General features: G+C 43.6%; 1 protein-coding gene across 1 annotated transcript in view; it reads right to left on the bottom strand.

The window, feature by feature from the left end:
- Positions 1-276: 276 nt before the first annotated feature.
- LOC138977326 (potassium/sodium hyperpolarization-activated cyclic nucleotide-gated channel 1-like) overlaps positions 277-21,787 on the bottom strand; it is a gene marked incomplete at its 5' end in the record, with an annotated part of 43,451 nt that continues 21,940 nt past the window's right edge. The window contains 4 exon segments of the mRNA XM_070350228.1: positions 277-8,853; positions 9,596-9,839; positions 15,927-16,073; positions 16,820-17,038. Of these exon segments, the coding sequence (XP_070206329.1) occupies positions 7,442-8,853; positions 9,596-9,839; positions 15,927-16,073; positions 16,820-17,038 (2,022 nt within the window).

The raw sequence follows: 21,787 nt of genomic DNA, 5'->3' as shown, positions 1-21,787 counted from the left end.
CTATGTTAAAACATTTAGTCAACATTTTGACTAAATGTAAAAAAAGGGGAAAAGCCACTGGAGCTTGTAGAATCATTATCCACTTGTATAACATTTTCATTTACACTTCTTCTGAGTCGCAGCCGCAATCATACTCAGAAGCACAGTATCTTTTCTTTGATTCTGCTCATGACTTTTCAACACCTTGGACTTGTTTTTTCACATTCGTTTCTTCGTTCGCTTCTGACAATCTGTGTCCATCCACCAAGCTACACCACCAAAACAAAACTGCAGCAATCAAAACTCAAACGCTTTATTCCGTTTTCTTCATTTTTTCACCCAAGTATTCTATGCTTTATTATCACATGTTAAATGAGCTCTCATGATGTCATTAAGTCTTCGTTGCACTTGCAAACATCCTGTGTGCCTACAAAAACAGCTATGTACAAGACCAAAATTTGCATATTATGTGAACAATGATTTCATTGGATGATGTGACAGGATATGAAATGGTATGGATGTGCACAGACGGAGACAGACAAATCGCATTTGCATATTTCTATAGGAACGGTCACGACGTGACGAGAGTGTGCAACACATACGTGCAGTTGTCAGGAAAACAGTTATTTCTGAAGGACTAGATGTGGTTCCTGTTAATCTTAAAGAGATCATTCATGCCGTGTTAACTCAACCTCATACTAAACCTTGATAAACATAAAAAGGTCGTGTCAGACTAGTCTGCCAGGGACCTGCTTTCCCAATGCTTATTATCATATGCCAAAGTCAGCGAGACAAACGTCGTTATGCGCCTGCTTTGCAATTATTCGTTGAAATAAAAGGACACATTTATTTTTGCTTGACTTACACTTTGACTAATTGTTACAAGTGAACTGTGTTTTTGCAATACTATGTTTGTTGAAACTCACCTTGGGTTTTTGTGCTCGACTTTGCCTTACTTTGAAGTGCGAAACAATGTTATTTTAACCTGAAGGAGTATGACGAAAGGCTAACATTCATTATGTCACTAAATGTGTTTACGAGTCAAAGTAATACATTGATTGCTATTACTTTAAAAAAAATACAATGCTCGACACAATTTAAAGGAGATCGTTGAAACTCATGACAGAATCATATCTGGCATTGTGCACACTTTTTGTAGGAGAACGAACGAACTATAATGATTAAATCAAATCCACACTTTCGTCCCTCTCTAACCGAGGTTTTTTTTTAAACGTGAAAACAAAAGCTAACTTACTGGTTAATTTTTTGACAATCGTTTTTTCAAAGAAAAGATTTAAATATATTTTTCTTGCTCCAGTTTGAACTGATGATAAACATACCAAAACTTGGCCTAATGTGCCTATTAAATACTGCAGAGTCTCTCCGTGCCGTGAACTATAGCAGGGTCTGTTCATGTTTCTTTTATCTAAAGTTTGATTTCGCCTTCATGCTAAATTGTGTTTGTTCCTAAAGATAAAATATAAACTAGTATAATTGTCTCGCCATAATGTCAAGCCTGTTCGTAGTGAAATAAAGAAGCTCGTCAATGGGCAAATTATCTTTGAAACGGAAACCAGTTTTTGAAGGAATTAAATCACACAAAGTCATTACCACCACTAATATAAATGTTATCACAGTCGCAAGTTCAGATATATATGCAAAACTACAGAACAAAAACAAATGGAATTTTACACGTCGACTATACGTGTACAATGACATACACCTCAACATGCGAATGCGATATTTGTGCGTATGTGGGTATGAGACAGTCAAATCGGAATATCTTTGCTTGCATGATTATCTTATTTAAAGGTTACAGGACGACACGTCTGTCTGTCTGTGAACACCTTATTGATACTACAACGGTAACTGACGATCGTAATTTAATTTCAAGCGATACATTACACTATAGTTAGTTTATATTTCATCTGATATGTTGTCACGGCCAAAAACATGCATACAAGTATGAAGGACAATCATATTCTTGCGTACTATTGAGAAGCCGACGAAAATCCATTTAGCCGCATACTTATGCTTCAGTCTTTTAAATGAAAACTTTTACACTAGTTGTCGGAGAGGAAATTAATCCGGCAGACACTGGTTAGGTCTTCGCGTTGATTGCTTTATATATATTTTTGTTTCTCTACAAAAAATTGCTATCGCTTTGTTATGTTTCACGTCTCAGTGATACAATGAAAGGTGGACATTTTATACCCTTGAAGAAAGTGGACATGTCATTAACATAATTATTATGACGGACTTTCACTCGTGATTAAAGACATCGAAGCAAGATTTGACCTATATTTGTGTTGTCTTGACGGTGCTTATTTCGGCAGAATTTGTACCCATGAGGTGCCAATGGCGATGAAAAAGAAAAACAACAACACAATAACAACAAAAAGAGAAGAGAATATTGTCTTCTTCACTGACATTCGTAATCACAGTTGACAGTGAATCACTATGTGGACAAAAAAGGACGACGAAGAATGAAAGATACCGTCCTTCTTGTCTGAGCCATCGTGTCGCCCACCACATTTACTTTATTTGGTGTTTAACGTCGTTTTCAACCACGAAGGGTTATATCGCGACGGGGAAAGGGGGAAGATGGGATAGAGCCACTTGTCAATTGTTTCTTGTTCACAAAAGCACCAATCAAAAATTTACTCCAGGGGCTTGCAACGTAGTGCAATATATTACCTTACTTGGAGAATGCAAGTTTCCAGTACAAAGGACTTAACATTTCTTACATACTGCTTGACTAAAATCTTTACAAAAATTGACTATATTCTATACAAGAAACACTTAACAAGGGTAAAAGGAGAAACAGAATCCGTTAGTCGCCTCTTAGGACATGCTGGGGAGCATCGGGTAAATTCTTCCCCCTAACCCGCGGGGGGGTGTCGCCCACCACAGATCTGCCTAGGCCTTGACATGGGGTAAGAAGAACATCTGTCCTCTTAGACACACACCAAAAATAAGCAACCTTGCTGCATCCTGTGCAGAGTGATAATTTTTGCTGAATTAATTTAACAGATTGACATCAGTGCCAGTAACAAAACAAATTCTTGAGACAAAAATAGTCGCTAAGCAAAGAAAATCGCAAGGCTGTTGGTTTTCGGTATGTGTCAAAGTGGAAGGATGCTCTCAGCACGTGGAAAATGTCTGAACAAATCCGTGGTGGTGAACATGACGGTCTCGCGCGGGAATGAGTGTGCCTTTAGGTGATGGGAATACAACACAAAGAGAAACGAAACAAATCAGAGAGAAATCAATGATAAATCCTACAAAGCACTTGGCGCCGACCGGTACCGGTGTTGATGTCTGGGAAAAGAGTTACAAAATATTCATTTACAGTGAGGCTACAGTACAAGTGTTTCCTTTCTTCTACAAATTGGGAACGTCCTGCTAAAGGATGCGATCAAATAGACCATGTGGGGAAATAACTCTGTCGGGGCGTTTATGGGCGTAAAAGAGTTGCGCCACGTACAAGACAGTGAGGCAAACAATGGAATCAAGTCAGTTGGACTGTGGGCAATCAAGGCGACCACAGTGAAAAATGAGCTCCGATATGCATTTTGTGCATAACGCCTTTTTCTTTCAAAAATATGAATAAACAAGAATAGTAGGTAATTGGAACGTTTATCATAGACAAAACAAAACGTTACATTTACTGGTACGTCGACCCAAAGGTTTTGGAAGTAGATTTTAGAACGTTGGCAATCTATCTGCTTTGGGATTTATTTCTGAAATCTGTACTGCCGCAATGACCGCTGGCCTGCAGAGATCGGTGACCACTTGTGTTTCGCGAGTGGTCACGTGTGCGCAACTCATCAAAACCAATAAAAAAAATACCGACAGAGTTATTTTTGGAAATCGTAAATTAAAAAAAAACACCTTTATGTTGTGGTTAATTGTGAAGGGAACCAAGATCGTTCCATCTTGAAGTATGCACAGTCAGAATGCACAGTCAAAATGCTCAGTATGATGAACTTAAAAAAAACATAAACCAACTGACATGCGTTGTTCAGTTTTCATCAATAAGGCTTCCTTGATTTGGTCCGAGAGAATAATGGCTTTCTAAATAGCGACTACTTTTATGTGGTATATAATTACGCTACATATATATATATATATATTGCATATTACTCTACGTTATTGCTTTCACACACACACAATCATTATTGGAATTCATGATGTTGTGTTTGTGTGCGGCGAATGAAAACACAACTAAGAACAGAGAAATAAGGTGTATGCGGATTGCTATATTTCTGATACAAATTCGTTTTAAAATTGTTGAACAATATTTTATTATATATCTAGCCCCCCCCCCTCCTTGAAGTTATGTCAACATTTCTCATCTCAATTTCAAAATGCAATAATGACAAATAACAATTCAGAGGGTATAACTCAGTGTAATCATTTCTCATCTGACGTCCACACTTTTCACTACCGTTGCAAAAAAGTCGTTAAGCAGTTTTCCTAGTGTACTGCACATGGTTGAAATAAAGTCTTCATCTTGTGACATGTCATACACTAATGTGTGCTATGTGACAACTGCAACTGCATGAGCAGCTGTGCTAAGATGAATGGCATGGAGCTTAATAACATGAGGCTCATAAACCTACTTTGTGCTCTGGTGATTAGCTGACTACATATCTATAGTATGGCGATGTGGAATTAAAGAACTATGGATTTAAAAAAAAATCATGCTGGCTTCTGTCTCTTTTTGCATATTGTCAAAGGTCATTAGAACACCCATGAAGCATCCTCACTACAGATGTCCAAACACAACAATTTGAACTGGCTCCTTTTGTAGTCATTTCTGTCAAGTCTCCGTGTATGAAGTGGAAACCACATTCATGCTTCGCTTCGTCACATTGCGGTTGATCCCCAGTACCATGTAATGGTGTTCAACAAGCACGCACTGAATCATGTTCGTGCACATGACCTGAAGTATTGTAGTGCAGAGCTGTACACAGGATCTTCTGAAGGTGTTACGAACATAATCGGCAACAAGAAGACCATTGCATCCGTCAGTGCAGAGTTCCGCAAATCAGTGATCCTCTGTTTGCGTAACCAGCTTCATCACCAACAACGAGGTCACTGCGTACGGCACGATTGCACGAGCGGTGGAGCCTTTTGACCACAGCAGTGGCTGTCAGCATCACCCCTCAGACACGCTTGTCCTTTGACTAATACACCATCTTATCTCCATCTCTAGCCTTTAGTTTGGTGCATAATTTCTCCCCTCCACATACAAGACAAAGACACCTAACAAGGTGTACACATACGAACAACCTTGACTGGTATAACCGTGCACATCGGGCACTTCACTCATTAGAAATAAAACAATAGGTCAATATGTGCATTATTGCTCTAAATTAATGGCGAAATTCCGTGTCCACAACACTTTTGAAAACGTGCGCCAGTACAGTCGTATATGCTACGGCTGCGCGCACAGATCACAGCACATATATTAGTATCCTTAGTGTTCAGGAAATATTGTCACTATTGTATAACATGTCCAGATCATTTGTTATGAAAATCTTCCTCACTCCATCCGTTACCTCGCTTCTAAGCAATCTTTCTTCCCCTCTTTCGAATCACTTAACTTCTTGCAGCTTGCTTGAGACGTCGTCGTTGTTGTTGTTGTTGTTGTTGCTGTTGGTGTTGTTGTTGATAAATCACCCTTTCTCTCATATTCACCTCTGAGCAGATTGTGTAGTTGGTGTTGCTGTTATTGTTTTGTTGTTGATGTTGTTGAGTCATTCTTTCTGTTATATTTGTATCTAAGCAAGATTTGTTTTCGTAATGTGTGTGACTAAATTTGCATTTGCCGACAAGCACTTTTCGAAATTTTTATAATCTAGCAGATCTTCAAAAATAAACCCATGTATATGATTCCTTGGTTTAAACGTGGGATAAGGTGTTAACAATTCACTGCGCAATCTTCTCATGATAACATCACACAATGCATGCCCAGCAAAATCAAAAGAAAAACTATTCACACTCGACTGAATTCTCCAGACACAAGCACAGTTTATCGTGTCGAAATCCCAGCATACATTTATACACTATAATGATCTGCGGGGCATAGGTACAAGGTCATTCACATGTTCCAATCAACATTTGTCAAAGAGACGGACACTACACACACTTGATTCTCCTTTGGTGTGTTGACGAGAGTATATAGAACACAGTTTGTAGATCTAAACATAGTAAATAGTCACTGTTGGCTAGAGTAGCAACCCTATATTGCAACCTGTCAGGAGACGACACATTTGATTCTCAATTCACTAGACACAATGGACGAGTGTATGGTATTCACTGTCATCTTTCCTCTTTTCAGCAGGAAAGTGAGGGTAACATGACGATGATCAGCAAACGTACTCCGCATCTTTGGACAGAACAGAACAAGCTTCTTCATCCTTTCTCAGTCATGCAGCTAACGTGTTGAATGAGAACAGTAGTTGTCGTGTATTGTGGTGAACGACTTTAGACACAATTTTCTGGTCACTTGAGAGACAGTCATTATAGACTAAGCTGAGATCTGATACTTTTTTTTTCATTGGAACAAATCTGTCACTTAGACATCAGGGGCAGGGCAACACAAAGCCATGTCAACAGTGTTGTTATCATGTCAATGAATATGCCAATAACTAGGCATAGCGCGACTATGTCTTCTTTCTCGAACTTGGTATCTGACAACCCTTTGCCAGCCTTTCTATAGATCAAACCAGGAGCACCAAGCACTCTTTAACTCCCTGATCACACCGCGAGTTTCCGCAAGACCAAATACTTCTCATGGAAGCAACACGGAACAAATATTCCAGATGTGCTCTACTCTTTTGCGCCAGGAACATCTCTTGTGTAACACTGCCACCACTCTTTGCACTGTCCATTGTGGGCAAGAGCATCCAAGACACTGCTATCTGGAATGTTGCCCTCCTACTTCACAAATCCCAGTGTCCACTCGATGTCGTCGAAGAGAGATCGGCGAGCTCCAGCTCTCTTCGAGAATTCCATCAAGATGTCCCCTCAACATCAATCTCTTGTTGGTCCTTGCCACAGTACGAAGATGAAGAACGGGGAACTCACTAGGGTGACTTTACTGTGCCAGGAATGAATTTTCCCCGCCCCTTCTGTCGCTTGTTTTCTCTCTGGCACAGTTCGAAGAAGAAGCGAGGAACATACTGCCGCCCCGAAGCGAGGAACATACTTCCATCAACGCAGCTGTCTGGTATACCGCAGCCCCGGAGCTTCTGGTCACACGTTACTATCGCTCCTGTTTGACATCTTGTAGTGCATGCATGACGAACGACGACGAGGAAAGCTTCATTTCCCACATGCGTTGGTAATCTGTCCCTTGTTAAGGATATATCCTTGTGGATTTGCTGCATGCATGAAGAACATACTTGGACCTCCTTCAAGTATTCTGCCGCCCCGAAGCCCCAGCGTCTTGTCAAACGTTACTGTCGCTCTTTGCCCGGATCAACGGTTTCCTCTCCCGCGGCGACCCCCCGTCCTCAACCGTCACTATGGAGGGGGTGTTGGAGAATGTTACGCGAGGTTCTGCACGAGTTTTCTCCCCTTTCTTGGTGGCTGCGAAGACACTAGGGGGCGTGGCCGTGGACACGGTGGCAGCCACGGTAGGGATGGGTACAGAGGTGGAATGGGAGGAGGCAGAGGAGGAAGTGGGGGGAGGGGCTAGAGAGGGGCCTGCGGACCGGGTGAGGGCAGGAGAGGAGGAGGGAGAGGGGGCGGAGGAAGTGGAAGGTACTGCGGTGGCGAGCGAAGTCAGGAGCGGAGCAGAGTGGACGTGACTGGGGTGGGAACTGCTGGCCTCTCCTACGCTGTGTGTTGGAGAAGCTGTGGTGGTTTCTGTGGTGGAGGAGGGGGTGATCATAGCTGCTCCAGACGGAGGAGGACCCATGCCCATTCCCATCGCCAGGCTGACAGCGGGCCCCATCATCAAGGGGTGGCTGAAGGAGGTCTGCGAGTCCTTAGGCCGCTTGATGCCCATCTCGCTGGTGACACTCTCCACGAGGATCTCGGCCACGCTCCTGGGCCGGCCTCCCTTCTTGCTGGGCGAGGCAGGCGTTTGAGCCTTTTCTGGCAGCGTCAGGTAGCGCATGGAGGTGGAGTCGTCCAGTGACGGGGTCTTGGTGTCCTTCAGCTTCTTCGGTCGCACCTCCCCCCCACGACCGTCGAACTTGAACAGCTTGCCGCTCAGGAAACTCGCTCGTCGCTTCTCGTCGGACCCCTTAGAGTCCCTCCTGTGCTCTGGCCCTTCCTCCTCTATGCTGTCCTGGTGGCTCAGGGCGTAAGCGTCCCCAACGCTGCCCGACCGCTTCCTCTCGGGCAGGCCGGGCACCTTGAGTCCGAACAGGTTGGAGCCCGAGTACACCTTGGGCAGCTTGGTCCAGATGTGGCTGTGCTTGTGGTCCGTCAGGTCAATCAGGTCCCGGTCCTTCAGGTTCTCACGGGACCTGAACTTTTTCTCCTCGGAGATCTTGTGAAGCCTGTTGGCGAAGTCGAACTTGAAGGGCCGCTTCTTCTGCTTGGACCCGTCAGAACTCTCGTCCGAGTCGCGGTCCTCGTCCTCGCTGGCGGAGGTAGGAATGGGCGTGGACTCCATGACGATCTCGTTGACCAGCTTCTGGTCCTCCTCCAGGTCCGCCCTGCTGGACACCAGGCTGGGGTTCTTGCCGATCTTGGTCAGGCGCTCGGCGGCCACGGACTCCATGGTGCGGCGCATGAGGGGGTAGCGCTCCAGCACGTCGTTGAAGTGCTCCACGGACAGTGAGTACAGGTTGACGTAGGTCTCTGCCCTGACGCTGGCCACTCGCCGCGCGTTGGTCAGCAGGCAGATCTCTGTGCAAACCCGGAGAGAAATGGTTATTTGTTGGGGATAACAGCTCTGGACAAGGCAGTAATATACTATACGCTATTTGTATTTTGGTCAAAAATACAATAACATTTATGTATCGATCGATGATAGTAAGAATTCCTTTTTATTTTTTTAACGATTGAACGCACACAAATATGCACTCTTTTGTAGCCTCGGCTAGCCTCCTAAGTATGAGTTTTTGTCGGACTCGAACGTCACATGGCTCAAAGAAGGAACTTCCCATGTTCAATCGATACATTACAATCTCTTACAACCTACAGATTGATTTGTAAGACAACAAAGCTCGTAAAACGTGACTGTTATTATGTCATTTTTCAATGCCTCCACTGCCTCCCATTAACAATCAAAATGCAAACAAAAGGACATGGCACAAAGCTATCTGTAGTTTCAAATCGACAATGTCTTGCCCTGGTCGAATCAGAAATAGCTGTGTCAAGCTGAATAGTATGTAACTGAGCACAAAAAAGGAAACAAAATAATACTTTAACTGAAATACACACAACATACAGCTGCAATTGTTTTTAGTATCTTGTTGATTACCAAAGACAATTAAGGTATATCCAAACCATTCCATCGAATAATCACAACAAGACAAATTTTTAACAACTCCCATCCGATTCTAAAACTAACAATTTCTTTCTCTGTCATTTATCCCTTGAACACAGCTCTATACCAGAAAGTATAGCCACCACAGCCCGAACTTACCGCCAAAGTAGGAGCCATCAGAAAGGCTTGTGGCCACTTCACCGTCTGACGTGATGATGTCTACAATTCCCTCCTGAATGAAGTACATCTGTGTGCCCATGGTGCCTTCCTTGATGATGTAGTCGCCGGGCTGGTAGACCTCGAACCTCAGCTTGCTCACCACCTCTGACACGAAGGACGGGTCGGCGTTGGTGAAAAACGGCACTGATGCCACCAGGGAGCGGCAGTTGTGGTTCACCACCTCCTGTTGACAGACACAGACACAACGAGATGTGGTGAGTGAATTTACACGATGAACGACACATTGGACGAGTTGGTTATGGTGAAAAACGGCACTGATGCCACCATGGCGCGGCAGTTGTGGTTCACCACCTCCTGTTGAGAGACAGAACAAAAATCGATCAGTAAAAAAACCCAAAAAAAAACCCAGCACAACCTTGAGATTGATCTGGAGCACAAAATACGAATCTATGTTGGCGAAGAGCGGCACTGAGACCACCACAGCGCATCCATCACATGAGGTTAACCAAGATCAGTAAACTGATGAATGAACACTGATGACAACCTTGCGCTTGTTCACCATTTTGAGCACAAAAGACGACCCTAGGTTGGCGAAGAACGACATTGAGGCCACCACAGCGCGGTAGTTGAAGTTCACCAGGAAGAGGCGACCAGAGAGCCAAGTACATGGTTGACAATTCTCTTTGACACAACTAACCAAGACACCAAAAGCATGGCTTGACACAGGGAACTAGCTGGCCTTAACAAGAAAGGTGAAAAAGTAAACAAAACAACAGCAGTCTAAAAGACCTTGCTCAAAAGAACATCGATCTCTGCCATAACAGGAAACCTTTTACTCTGTGTTTAGACAATTGCGAGGAAGGGAGACAACGCCCAAAAGACAGCTGTGGTCAAAAGGTCATCAAACATCTAAATTGTAGTGCATAGTTCAATAAACCACTCTATTTGATTGTTTTTTTTTAATTCTTAGATGTATCGATCTCTGTCTTGAAAAGAAAAAACTCTCCACTGTGACAAGTCGACGAGGAAGGGAGGGGCGGGGACAGCGCCAGACTGGCAGCTGGGGTCACCCACCCCCTACTAAAGTACCGAACATGGGGTGATCATTAAGGAAGTCCTTTGGACACAGAAGAGAGTGCTAAGAATATCAGAGGGCGGCAGCTGATTTTTTAGTAACTGCATGACTTCTGAAATAAAACGTGGCCAAGATGTTTACGCAGAATTTGAATTGAACGTCCCACCGGACATAACATTCTGTAGAACTTTGCGTTAAAGAACAAACACACAAAACGTCTTGGAACGACAACTGTCTTCCGCCACCTGCTGCCCAAAGGACAGTGGACAATCATGAGCAGAGAGGACAAAAGCTTTAAAACTTCTTCGGGGTAATCATTGTTACACAGTCGAGTCGGTCACCAGACTTGGCTGGACCAACCAAGAGTGACACCCGTGGTCCGCCTCCTGGTGAGACACAGACAATACAAAATAGGCCTACATGTGGACTTTGTTTGGAAAGTGCAAGATTGAAGAATACTGTATATAGCCAGTTCTGAAGTTCAAAACGGGACAAGGACGTGTATTTTGTATATGTCGTGCCAAATTAACGGAATTGCCGAATTCGCGGAATCGGCATAATTTTTTTGCCCATTTCTCGTAATCGACAAAAAGCTGCCCATTACGCGAAATCGGCAGGGTTTTGCCGAAAATGTGTGAAGGCTTCTGTAACTTACCTATTTTGCAAAATCAAGCTTCGTGAAGTTGACTGCGCGAAATCGACTTCGACCAATTATATCAGGCTTTAAGATCAAACTTTTGGACAACATCTTTTGTCAGAAAACTCTTTCCTTTTATCTGCTCCGTCTCTGTCTTCCTCCGTTTTCTCTCCTTCTCTCCCTCCCTGCTTATACTCACCAACCCCCAACTGAATCTCTGTATCTCGTATACCCCGCGAGGTTTCTCACACCTACGTTGACAAAGAACAGTTACTGTCTATGGTAATCATCAGCCTCTAATCCCTTCCACCCACCCGCTGGAACTGTCTCCCTGAAGGTGTATAGAATGTCGATTTTACGAAATAATTATTACCTATAGGGATACGCACCCCGTGAACCACAAAATGTCACTTCCACGAAGGAAAGTGGCAGAAGACAGTTCTCATTAGCCCTCTCACAATGATCGACCGAAGGAGCCGAATGAATAGAATAAGGTGACGTACGCGTCTGACAGACAAAAAGTCATTAACACAACATGGTCGGTAATGCAAAATGATTGCCCGACAACCTGGAGGTTGTGAAAGAAATCGAGTGCACTTTTATTCACGGCGTTTTTGTACGATCTTACGCAATGTCCACTATGGCTGCTGGATTTTTCTGTCACAGATAGTGTGTAATTGCAATGTCTAACACAATTTCAGAGACATTTTTAAACTCATGTCGGAAAGCGTATAAAATCCTCCGTTAGCCTGCTCCAGCTGACGTAGCAATTAACCTTTACGTACAACGTTACTCGTTTCATGTACGTTTAGCTGTTTAGTTGTTCGCAACATCAAATTAATATTTTCGTGTGGGTAGTCTAATTGCGTTGAGGCACGTTTGAGATATTACACAAAAATGAAAGTAAAACAAGTCGCGTAAGGCGAAAATACAACATTTAGTCAAGCTGTCGAACTCACAGAATGAAACTGAACGCACTGCAATTTTTCAGCAAGACCATATACTCGTAGCATCGTCAGTCCACCGCTCGTGGCAAAGGCAGTTTGTTTGCTTGTTTGTTTGTTTGCTTAACGCCCAACCGACCACGAAGGGCCATATCAGGGCAGTGCTGCTTTGACATTTAACGTGCGCCACACCCAAGACAGAAGTCACAGCACAGGCTTCATGTCTCACCCAGTCACATTATTCTGACACCGGACCAACCAGTCCTAGCACTAACCCCATAATGCCAGACGCCAGGCGGAGCAGCCACTAGATTGCCAATTTTAAAGTCTTTGGTATGACCCGGCCGGGGTTCGAACCCACGACCTCCCGATCACGGGGCGGACGCCTTACCACTAGGCCAACCGTGCCGGTGGCAAAGGCAGTGAAATTGACAAGAAGAGCGGAGTAGTAGTTGCGCTGAGAAGGATAGCACGCTTTTCTGTACCTCTCTTCTCTTTTCAGCAAGACCATATACTCGTAGCATCGTCAGTCCACCGCTCGTGGCAAAGGCAGTGAAATTGACAAGAAGAGCGGGGTAGTAGTTGCGCTGAGAAGGATAGCACGCTTTTCTGTACCTCTCTTCGTTTTAACTTTCTGAGCGTGTTTTTAATCCAAACATATCATATCTATATGTTTTTGGAATCAGGAACCGACAAGGAATAAGATGAAAGTGTTTTTAAATTGATTTCGAAATTTTAATTTTGATCATAATTTTTATATTTTTAATTTTCAGAGCTTGTTTTTAATCCAAATATAACATATTTATATGTTTTTGGAATCAGGAAATGATGAAGAATAAGATAAACGTAAATTTGGATCGTTTTATAATTTTTTTTTCTTTTTACAATTTTCAGATTTTTAATGACCAAAGTCATTAATTAATTTTTAAGCCACCAAGCTGAAATGCAATACCGAAGTCCGGCCTTCGTCGAAGATTGCTTGGCCAAAATTTCAATCAATTTGATTGAAAAATGAGGTTGTGACAGTGCCGCCTCAACTTTTACAAAAAGCCGGATATGACGTCATCAAAGACATTTATCGAAAAAATGAAAACAACGTCCGGGGATATCATTCCCAGAAACTCTCATGTAAAATTTCATAAAGATCGGTCCAGTAGTTTAGTCTGAATCGCTCTACACACACACACGCACAGACAGACACACAGACTGACACACAGACAGACAGACAGACAGACAGACACACACACACACACACACACACACACACACACAGACACACACACACACACACATACACCACGACCCTCGTCTCGATTCCCCCCTCTATGTTAAAACATTTAGTCAAAACTTGACTAAATGTAAAAATGGAACAATTTAGGACCAATCCCAGTAGCTCTTTAGGTAGAGCACTAGACTTGAGATCCTAGGGTCGCAGGTTCTAATCCGGCCCGGGACGGACACGGGTCAACTTTATGTGCAGACTCAGAGACGGCACGTAAAAGACCTCGGTCATTCTGCCATCAGTGCAGGTGGCTGATAACACCCAAACACCCATACACCTGGGTAGCGCGACTCTGTTGCTGCTAGCTTTCCACTTGGAGGAAGCGACCCGAATTTCCCAGCGATGGGACAATAAAGTAATGGAAATGAAAAGAAAACAATCCTGTGTTTCCGGTTAAAAGGGGTTGGCGCGGGAGGAGACTGAGGTCTGCATCCTCCCACAACTGCCCAGTAGTACAAGCAAGGAATGAGCGAGAGGTTACCGAAACGAGAACCAACGTTGACGTGATTTGCGACAAAAAGTAAGTGAATAGTCCAAGCCCCGCTGGATGTCTGCAACTGCAATCGGATTTCCTGGCTCAGACCTCAGTCCTTTGCAGGCACGAGGGACCATAGCGGGGCTATAGCCTTTATATAATCCTCAATCACCCTCAATCATGAGGAGCAGGGAAATGGACAAAGTCTTCCGGGTCGCAGTCATTAAGCGCCAGAACTCAACTCTGCTTGAGTGCTTCCTTGTACTTGTCGTCGTCCACATTTGGCAGATGTGGGTACTAATCGCTGATGATTAACGACAGGCTGCAGACAAATCCGGACATACAGAAATGCGGTATGCCCCACTCACACTGATCATCCACATATGTGGGGTCTGGAGTAAAAAACAAACACAAACCACGCACGAAAAAAAAGGAATGAAGAAAATAAGAAAAGGGGAAACAAAGAGAAGAAAAGATCATACGGTATGAGGTTGTCTTCAAATTAATCATTCAAGAAGGCAAAGGTCGTTAATTTCGTGATAATACCACCGGCTGGCCGAAGCTGTCCGAATCTTACCAAACATCCTGGCCAAGACTGGATCAGACCGGTAGACAACAGACACCGGCTTTAGTCAGGAACAAAGCTAAGCGTAAATGACGCGCCAGTAGCGAGGACAGCTAATCGCGGGGATCCAAAAGTGGGGTGGTTGGGCGGCCCAAATCTGTTGAGGACTTTAGCCTGAGGTGGCCGGCAGACTGACTCTCGTTGACGAGCTGGCTTCCCTGAGGTGAAGACTGGCAATCCGCTGACGACCGGGGCCCGGGCTGGGCATTAGAAACCCATCGGCCATCAGTCTCTGCGGGCATGCAAGACGGACTGCAATCATTAATCATTTTCTAATGGGCTTGTCCGCCTGATCCCGCCCTGAGCCTGACGCCGCCGTCCTATTGACCGTCTGACGTGCCACAATGACGGTAGATTTGGCATGCACTCTACGATTTGCTCTTGAGCAAGCCCTAAGGGAAAGTGGCTGACTGGCAATGGCCCTCGGAGAGTTAATGTGTCTTCGTGATTTTGCAGTCATAAAATTAGCCATGCTCGGAAACAGCACTTCGCCACTAACCCAGTTCAGTGCAGTGATACCTGCGACGAGAGATCACCCTTTGGACCGGACATGAGTGTCCCTACATTAGAGGTGTCCTCTCACAACAGGTATATTTTGGTCAAGTTAATAGACAAAGCAACAAAAGAATGTATCATCGTAGGAACCTCGGTGGCAGGGGTGACCACACAACTCGAAAAAGAAGCAAAGGTGCTAGTCACCACAATATTGCTGCAACCTTCGCCCCTGTAGTTACTTTACGCATGTGTATTTTGTTGATCACTGCTCTGTCGCAAATCGATTTCCGAATTCCCCTGTCGCAAAATAATGCGACATTGCGGCAAATGATCGCCCCTGAAAAGGTAGTCATTGCTTTAAATCCGTCATAGTCAGAAACATTCATATAGAAATGCTCCATAGCAGTTAAATACTAGAAACTTGGCGTTAATCACAGCACCGTGACAGAAGTTGAGTATATATATGATACTATTTCGTTTTCTGCCTGCGTGATAATCTTAACAATTCTATTCAAAGTCATCCCATCTTGTCTTCCAAAGAAGGAAAACCAAGAGCAGAAGGCAAAAGAAAAAAAACAAAGTAAAGACGTTCTGAACATATGGACTGCCAACGTTCCAAAGTCAAGAATCACGATTTCTTAATCACTGGAACGTTTAATTATAGACAAAACTAGAACCTCCATCAGTAAGGTATCGGTTCTTCGATCTCAAGAGGGCGAGAGTCAAATATAAAAAAGAATGTTCTGTACACAGACAATTAAGAACAAAGAAACTTACGTAATGCAAACACTCGTTGAGTTCCGATAAAATGGTGTGCTCGTCAAACATCTTGCCCTGGTACCGATGTTCGTAGTAGTCTGTGATCCGTTGGCGCAGACTCCGTGGTAACTTCCGGTATATCATATACTCCTCCACTTGCTTGAACTGAAATGGAAAAATACGACGTTTGTTGGTTTGATGTTAAATGCAGTTAATGGTAATACTGTACAGGCTTAGATTTACAACAAACAAAGGACTTTCAGGGTAACAATTTATATTTATATATGGTGGTGGCAGAGCTAAGAGGGATGACCCAATTGAATACAAAGTCAAAGCTTTTTTGGTAATGGGACACAAAACGTTAAAGTACATAAGTTTATGACAAATGTTCACACTCGTTTCTTTTAAGTCCAAAGCCTGAGGCAGACCAGGTGTAACTAGATACAAGCAAACACTTCGTTTATACAATATTTTATCCCATGTAAAAATGATACAATGATAAAATGGAAAACAATAGGAACACGAACACTTACTTTGGCGACCGTCAACCTTTGCACAATTGCTGACAAGGCATGGCACTAAAGACCCAAGAAGGCTTTGTTCAAGGGTGCCAATCTATTTACACATATATACTAACTTCATTTTCTTTCGATTCCTCGTTGGTTACTGACGAGACAGTTTGAATAAAAACAAGAATTATATTGCTAAAGTAAAGTCGTGAACTCTTTAAAACTGACAAAACTTAACTTCATTTCTGCTTTGTGGGGAACTCTTAACTTTATTTCTGCTTTGTGGGGAAGTTCAAAGACACGCCTTACCTTGGACCTACTGTCATCGATATGTAAGTATGAAACAGAACAACAGTAAATCGCTGAGTACTGCGAGTACTGCGGTGCGACCGCCTCCCCTACCTTTTCGTTGTAGAGTCGTCTGGACGTGTCGAAGGACTGGATGAGGGTGGTGGTGTGAGCCAGGAAGAGGGCGTAACACGTGGCCCCGCTCAGCATGCTGAGGATAGTCAGCCACGTGTCCGACATGTTTTGAGGCGGGAATCGGCCATACCCGATACACAGCATGTGGGACAGCGCCTTAAACAACGCCCACGTGTACTGCTCCGCCCAGTGCGCGTCCTGAAAACACAAGCGTTGAGTAGTTCAATACAAAATAAAATGTAAAGGGAATCCCATGAGAGGGATTGGTTGGTTGGTTGGTTGGTCGGTTGGTTGTCATTGTTTATCGTCTCTTCAACAGTCAGTGCTATTTGAGACCATTGCAAGTCTGTTTCCTTATTCAGTTCAAGAGAGGGAAGCCAAGCGACATTTTCATTTTATGCTGGTCATAATTGATCAGTTTTGCGTGTTTAGGTGTAATCAGTCAGGCAGAACGACGGCGATTTAAACAAAAGTATAATGGCACCGACACGGCAGTGACACAGGAGTAGGACATGGATACCATCTTTGAATCATGGCATAACTGAGGTTGGCCCGTGTCCGTCCTGGCATGGATTCCAACCTTTGGCCCGACAATCACAATTTCACTGCTTTTCGGACTTAGCTATAGTCCGGCCAAGGGCTACCGGAGGTCGTTTTTAATCATTTAAACAAAAATCTAAGCAATGTTTACATAGTGCTAAAGAAGAACAGTTGTTCGAAACAATTGGTACTATCTTGTGTTTAAAGGGTTTAGAGCTTTCCCTAATCGTTTTCGCTCTACCCCAGTAAATGTTTGAGTGATGCCACCAAAAAAAGGTAACTTTTAACCTTGAATGCACCCCACTGACCTCTCTACTGAGCCGGGTGCACGGTTTTTTTCACACCTGCCAAATTCCGTTTCACTGCATTCCTAGTTCAGGTTCTGTTCTATAAGCATGACAGTTTTAAAAAGCACTTGAGTTCAAACAAATATATTAAAATGCGACATTGAGCGTGGGGGTTGTTTCGGGTATAAACGTCAGGGTTTTTCCTCTTGATTTGTGAAAATGTCCGTGTGCAGGACTTAAACTGCAAAAGCTGGAAACACGCCTGTTTAACAGAAGGTAGTACTATTCGTACTTTACAACCTTTCTATATTAAAGTTACCTAGATTTCTTCAAAATAATGATACACGTTCCCCACCTGCTCCTCGGCCAGACTATCCCTGGCCTCCAGAGTTCAGTGGTAATTATTGTTTTATGGCAAAGCACGGTGACCATGCACTGTAAACACTACGAATCGTGTACTGTATGTTCTGGCCCGCCCATTGCACGTCCTGCCAGCAGAAGGGTTTGGTAGACGTGCAGGTAATCAGTGTTTTATGGCAGAGCCTAGAACACCTTATGAACACCATGAAGGGTGTATTGAGGTTTCGAGCACTGTGGATAGTGTTTTAGGGAACGGACAAGGTGAACAGTGAGTTTGACAGAACCACGTTGTGCATGCTCCAAGCGGAGGTTTAGGGTGGACATGCTGGTAACAGGTGTTTTATGGCAAGCCACGGAATGTTATAACCGCCATGAATCGTGTATTGTGGCAGTGTTTTGTGCTGAGGCTACGGTAGACCTGTTCTATAGGCGAAGAAAAAAGAAGAAGAAGAAGAAGAAGAAGAAGCAGAAGAACTTGAGAAGAAGAAGAAGAAGAAGAAGAAGAAGAAGAAGCAGAAGAACTTGAGAAGAAGAAGAAGAAGGAAGAAGGAGAACTAGCGTTGAAGAAGACGAAGAAGAACTAGAGGAGTTGGAAGCAGGGAACAGCACCTGCGAAATGTACATGCCAAATAAAATAAATCTCAACTATTCATTTCTCAAATGACGATATCAGCAACTTTGAAACGACCAATAAGAGATACATTTTCCTCTGTAAAAGCACGCAGCAACACTGTGGGGAAATCTAAGAACTATTGCCCCTGATACGTGGGCAAGGGTTCGTACACATAAATGCGCGTATTAAACAGAGTTCACCCCCGTCTGATGTGTTCCTAATGCGAAGTTGCTACCTCACCACTGACATCTCCCTCCGAATCGGAACACCCAGGGAGGTTTATTCATCATTGAACTCCACAGGCCGGCATTAAATCTGTCTCTTTTACTGCCCTCCCCTCTTCTGGTTTTCTGGACAGCACGCGCCACGTGCCTTTACCCCCCTCCCCCCGCTTCCACATCTCCATTTAACATGCTTTCATTCTGGCGTAAGCCGTCTTGATAACCACCCCAGATCTGCCAAGGTTTTTTTACATGGGATAAGACCATATCCTTCCAATTGGACACATCCCAAAAATCAACATCCTGGCTACGTCTGCGCGTATAGACATTTTCGTTTTAGGGGATTTTGAAAATGTTTGTTAAAATTCATTTTGCTGATTGACATAGGTGTCAGTCATGAAATGAATTCAGCACAAGATTCCACGTCGGCACTAACAGCAGGGAGCTGCACACTGCCATATAGAAGTGGAAGAATGGTCTAATACCATGTACAAACCTGGACAGGTCTATCGTTATTTTCACCATAGTCTACAAGGAAAGAAAAGGACCTTTAATGGTGCCAGACACTTTGGAGCTATCGTTACCCCCACCCCCCCCCCCACCATTGGCACGAGGGCCAAAAAGCGGAATTAACGAATGAAACATTGATTTTGTCCTTTCTTGTTTCGAATCTTTGCACTTTGAAAGCTTTGAATATATGGCAACTGCTTGTATGTTTTGAATCATAGTTCCCCTGATGTTTCAAGCTTTAAAAGAGTTTAGCTTGTTTACTGAAAGTGAATACGTTGGCGGAAAATTCGGAGAACTATAACTTTACACTTGAAGTTATAAAGTGATTTATCAAGATGATATTGCGTACATTAACACTCAGTGCTTGGTTTCAACATTAAATTATAAAAAAATCAGGCGCATACAGGGTTCCCCACAGACGCTCTACCTATGGGGTCCTGGGACCCCCAACTTTAATGTGTAGGAACTATAGAGGGTCCAAAGACCAAAAGGTTCCTATTCAGTCTAGAGACATAGTGCTTGCTGCCGCGCGAGCCGAGGAAAAGTCCCTCTTTATCTTTGCTACGCTGGTCGCAAAACCCCTCCGCGCGGAGGTCTTTTCAGACACATCGTACTTAGGGTGTATTCGTGCTCTCAGAAGGCACACTCCTCGCCGACACATGGTCTTTGGAACGCTCGCTTTAACGTAATGCCGAATTTTGGAAGTTCTCTGAGCCCTTCACAAAAAAATCATGGTGATATTGGTTAGATTAACTCTGTCAATTTGCCTCGGTACAGAACTGGCAGACCATTTTCTTAAAAACAGGTATACAGACGAAGCTGAAGGTAACGGATATGTAGTGCGTCCCGGGGCCTCATCTTGAACACGCGGCCAGTAATCGGTCTCAAGGCCAGTTACAAGGTACAAGGTTCAAGATGCCCGGGGCCTTTTCTTTTCAGGTTCTATGCCGGCGTCGCGAGAGAGGGAGAGAGAGAGAGAGAGAGAGAGAGAGAGAGAGAGAGAGAGAGAGAGAGAGAGAGAGAGAGAGAGAGAGAGAGAGAGAGAGAGAGAGAGTTTGTTTGTTTGTTTGTTTGTTTGTTTGCTTAACGCCCAGCCGACCACGAAGGGTCATATCAGGGCGGTGCTGCTTTGACATATAACGTGCGCCACACACAAGACAGAAGTCGCAGCACAGGCTTCATGTCTCACCCAGTCACATTATTCTGACACCGGACCAACCAGTCCTAGCACTAACCCCATAATGCCAGACGCCAGGCGGAGCAGCCACTAGATTGCCAATTTTAAAGTCTTAGGTATGACCCGGCCGGGGTTCGAATCCACGACTTCCCGATCACGGGGCGGACGCCTTACCACAAGGCCAACCGTGCCGGTTAGAGAGAGAGAGAGAGAGAGAGAGAGAGAGAGAGAGAGAGAGAGAGAGAGAGAGAGAGAGAGAGAGAGAGAGAGAGAGAGAGAGAGAGAGAGAGAGAGAGAGAGAGAGAGAGAGAGAGAGCTGAGTACCCTATAAAGGCAAAATGTCACGGTCACACATCTCTTTCCAGACTTTCCTAATATGCCGGAAGCTTATTTTCTGCAGAAAGTCCTCATATTACAAAATGATCCCGAGTGAAATGTCAACCTATACTGACTCCTATTGAACGCAACACGCAACTCATTCCGCCTGGTATGTCCTTTTCAATGCTGGGGTAATACCGTTCACGCAGACAAAACTTTGGAAAGAATTAACATCGTTAGGGATTTTGATACACAATACCTTTATGTTAAAAGTAGAACTAACGTAGCTAGTGATTTCGATGCCCACCACTACTTATGTTTTACATAACACGAAGAAAAACAGAAAACTGCCGGAGTCTAAAATTTGATAGCTGATCAACAGATCAGTAATATTATGAAACGTTCTGCGTGTATGCATACATTCGTTTTTCTTCTTAAGTTGTGCAACTTTGTATTTCAAAACGCATGAACTATCTCCTTCTTATTTCTGATATTCATTACAAAACAAAACACGGCCTCGGATAGCAAAACCTTCAGAGCGATCTTCAGAGGGATACAATTTTAATATTGGCAATTCCAGCGTCACTGACGTGGCATTCGCACAAAAAAATCAGACATTATTTGCCATAAAAGCAATATTCATGATGCTTTTATTAACTCAAATTTATGCAGAGATTTCCCCAAACATGACAACCTTCCTACCCAAGGTGAAAAATGTTAAGGTAAAAATAGCTAAGGGTATTTAACTTGATTTTGAAAAAACGTCACTGACGTGGCAAAAATGCTCACCTGCATTTCACTCACTAAGCAAAATTCTAAAATTCTATGAGTTTAGGCAACTAAATCATGTGATTTTTTGGTAGATCATAGTCAAGACATATCATATTTACTGAACTATGAAAAAAATTGCAAATATCAAAT

The sequence above is a fragment of the Littorina saxatilis genome, linkage group LG1, assembly GCF_037325665.1.
Source record: "Littorina saxatilis isolate snail1 linkage group LG1, US_GU_Lsax_2.0, whole genome shotgun sequence".
Lineage (NCBI taxonomy): Eukaryota > Metazoa > Mollusca > Gastropoda > Littorinimorpha > Littorinidae > Littorina > Littorina saxatilis.
Note: the sequence above shows the minus strand (reverse complement) of the source record. Positions and strands in the feature narration are given on the sequence as shown.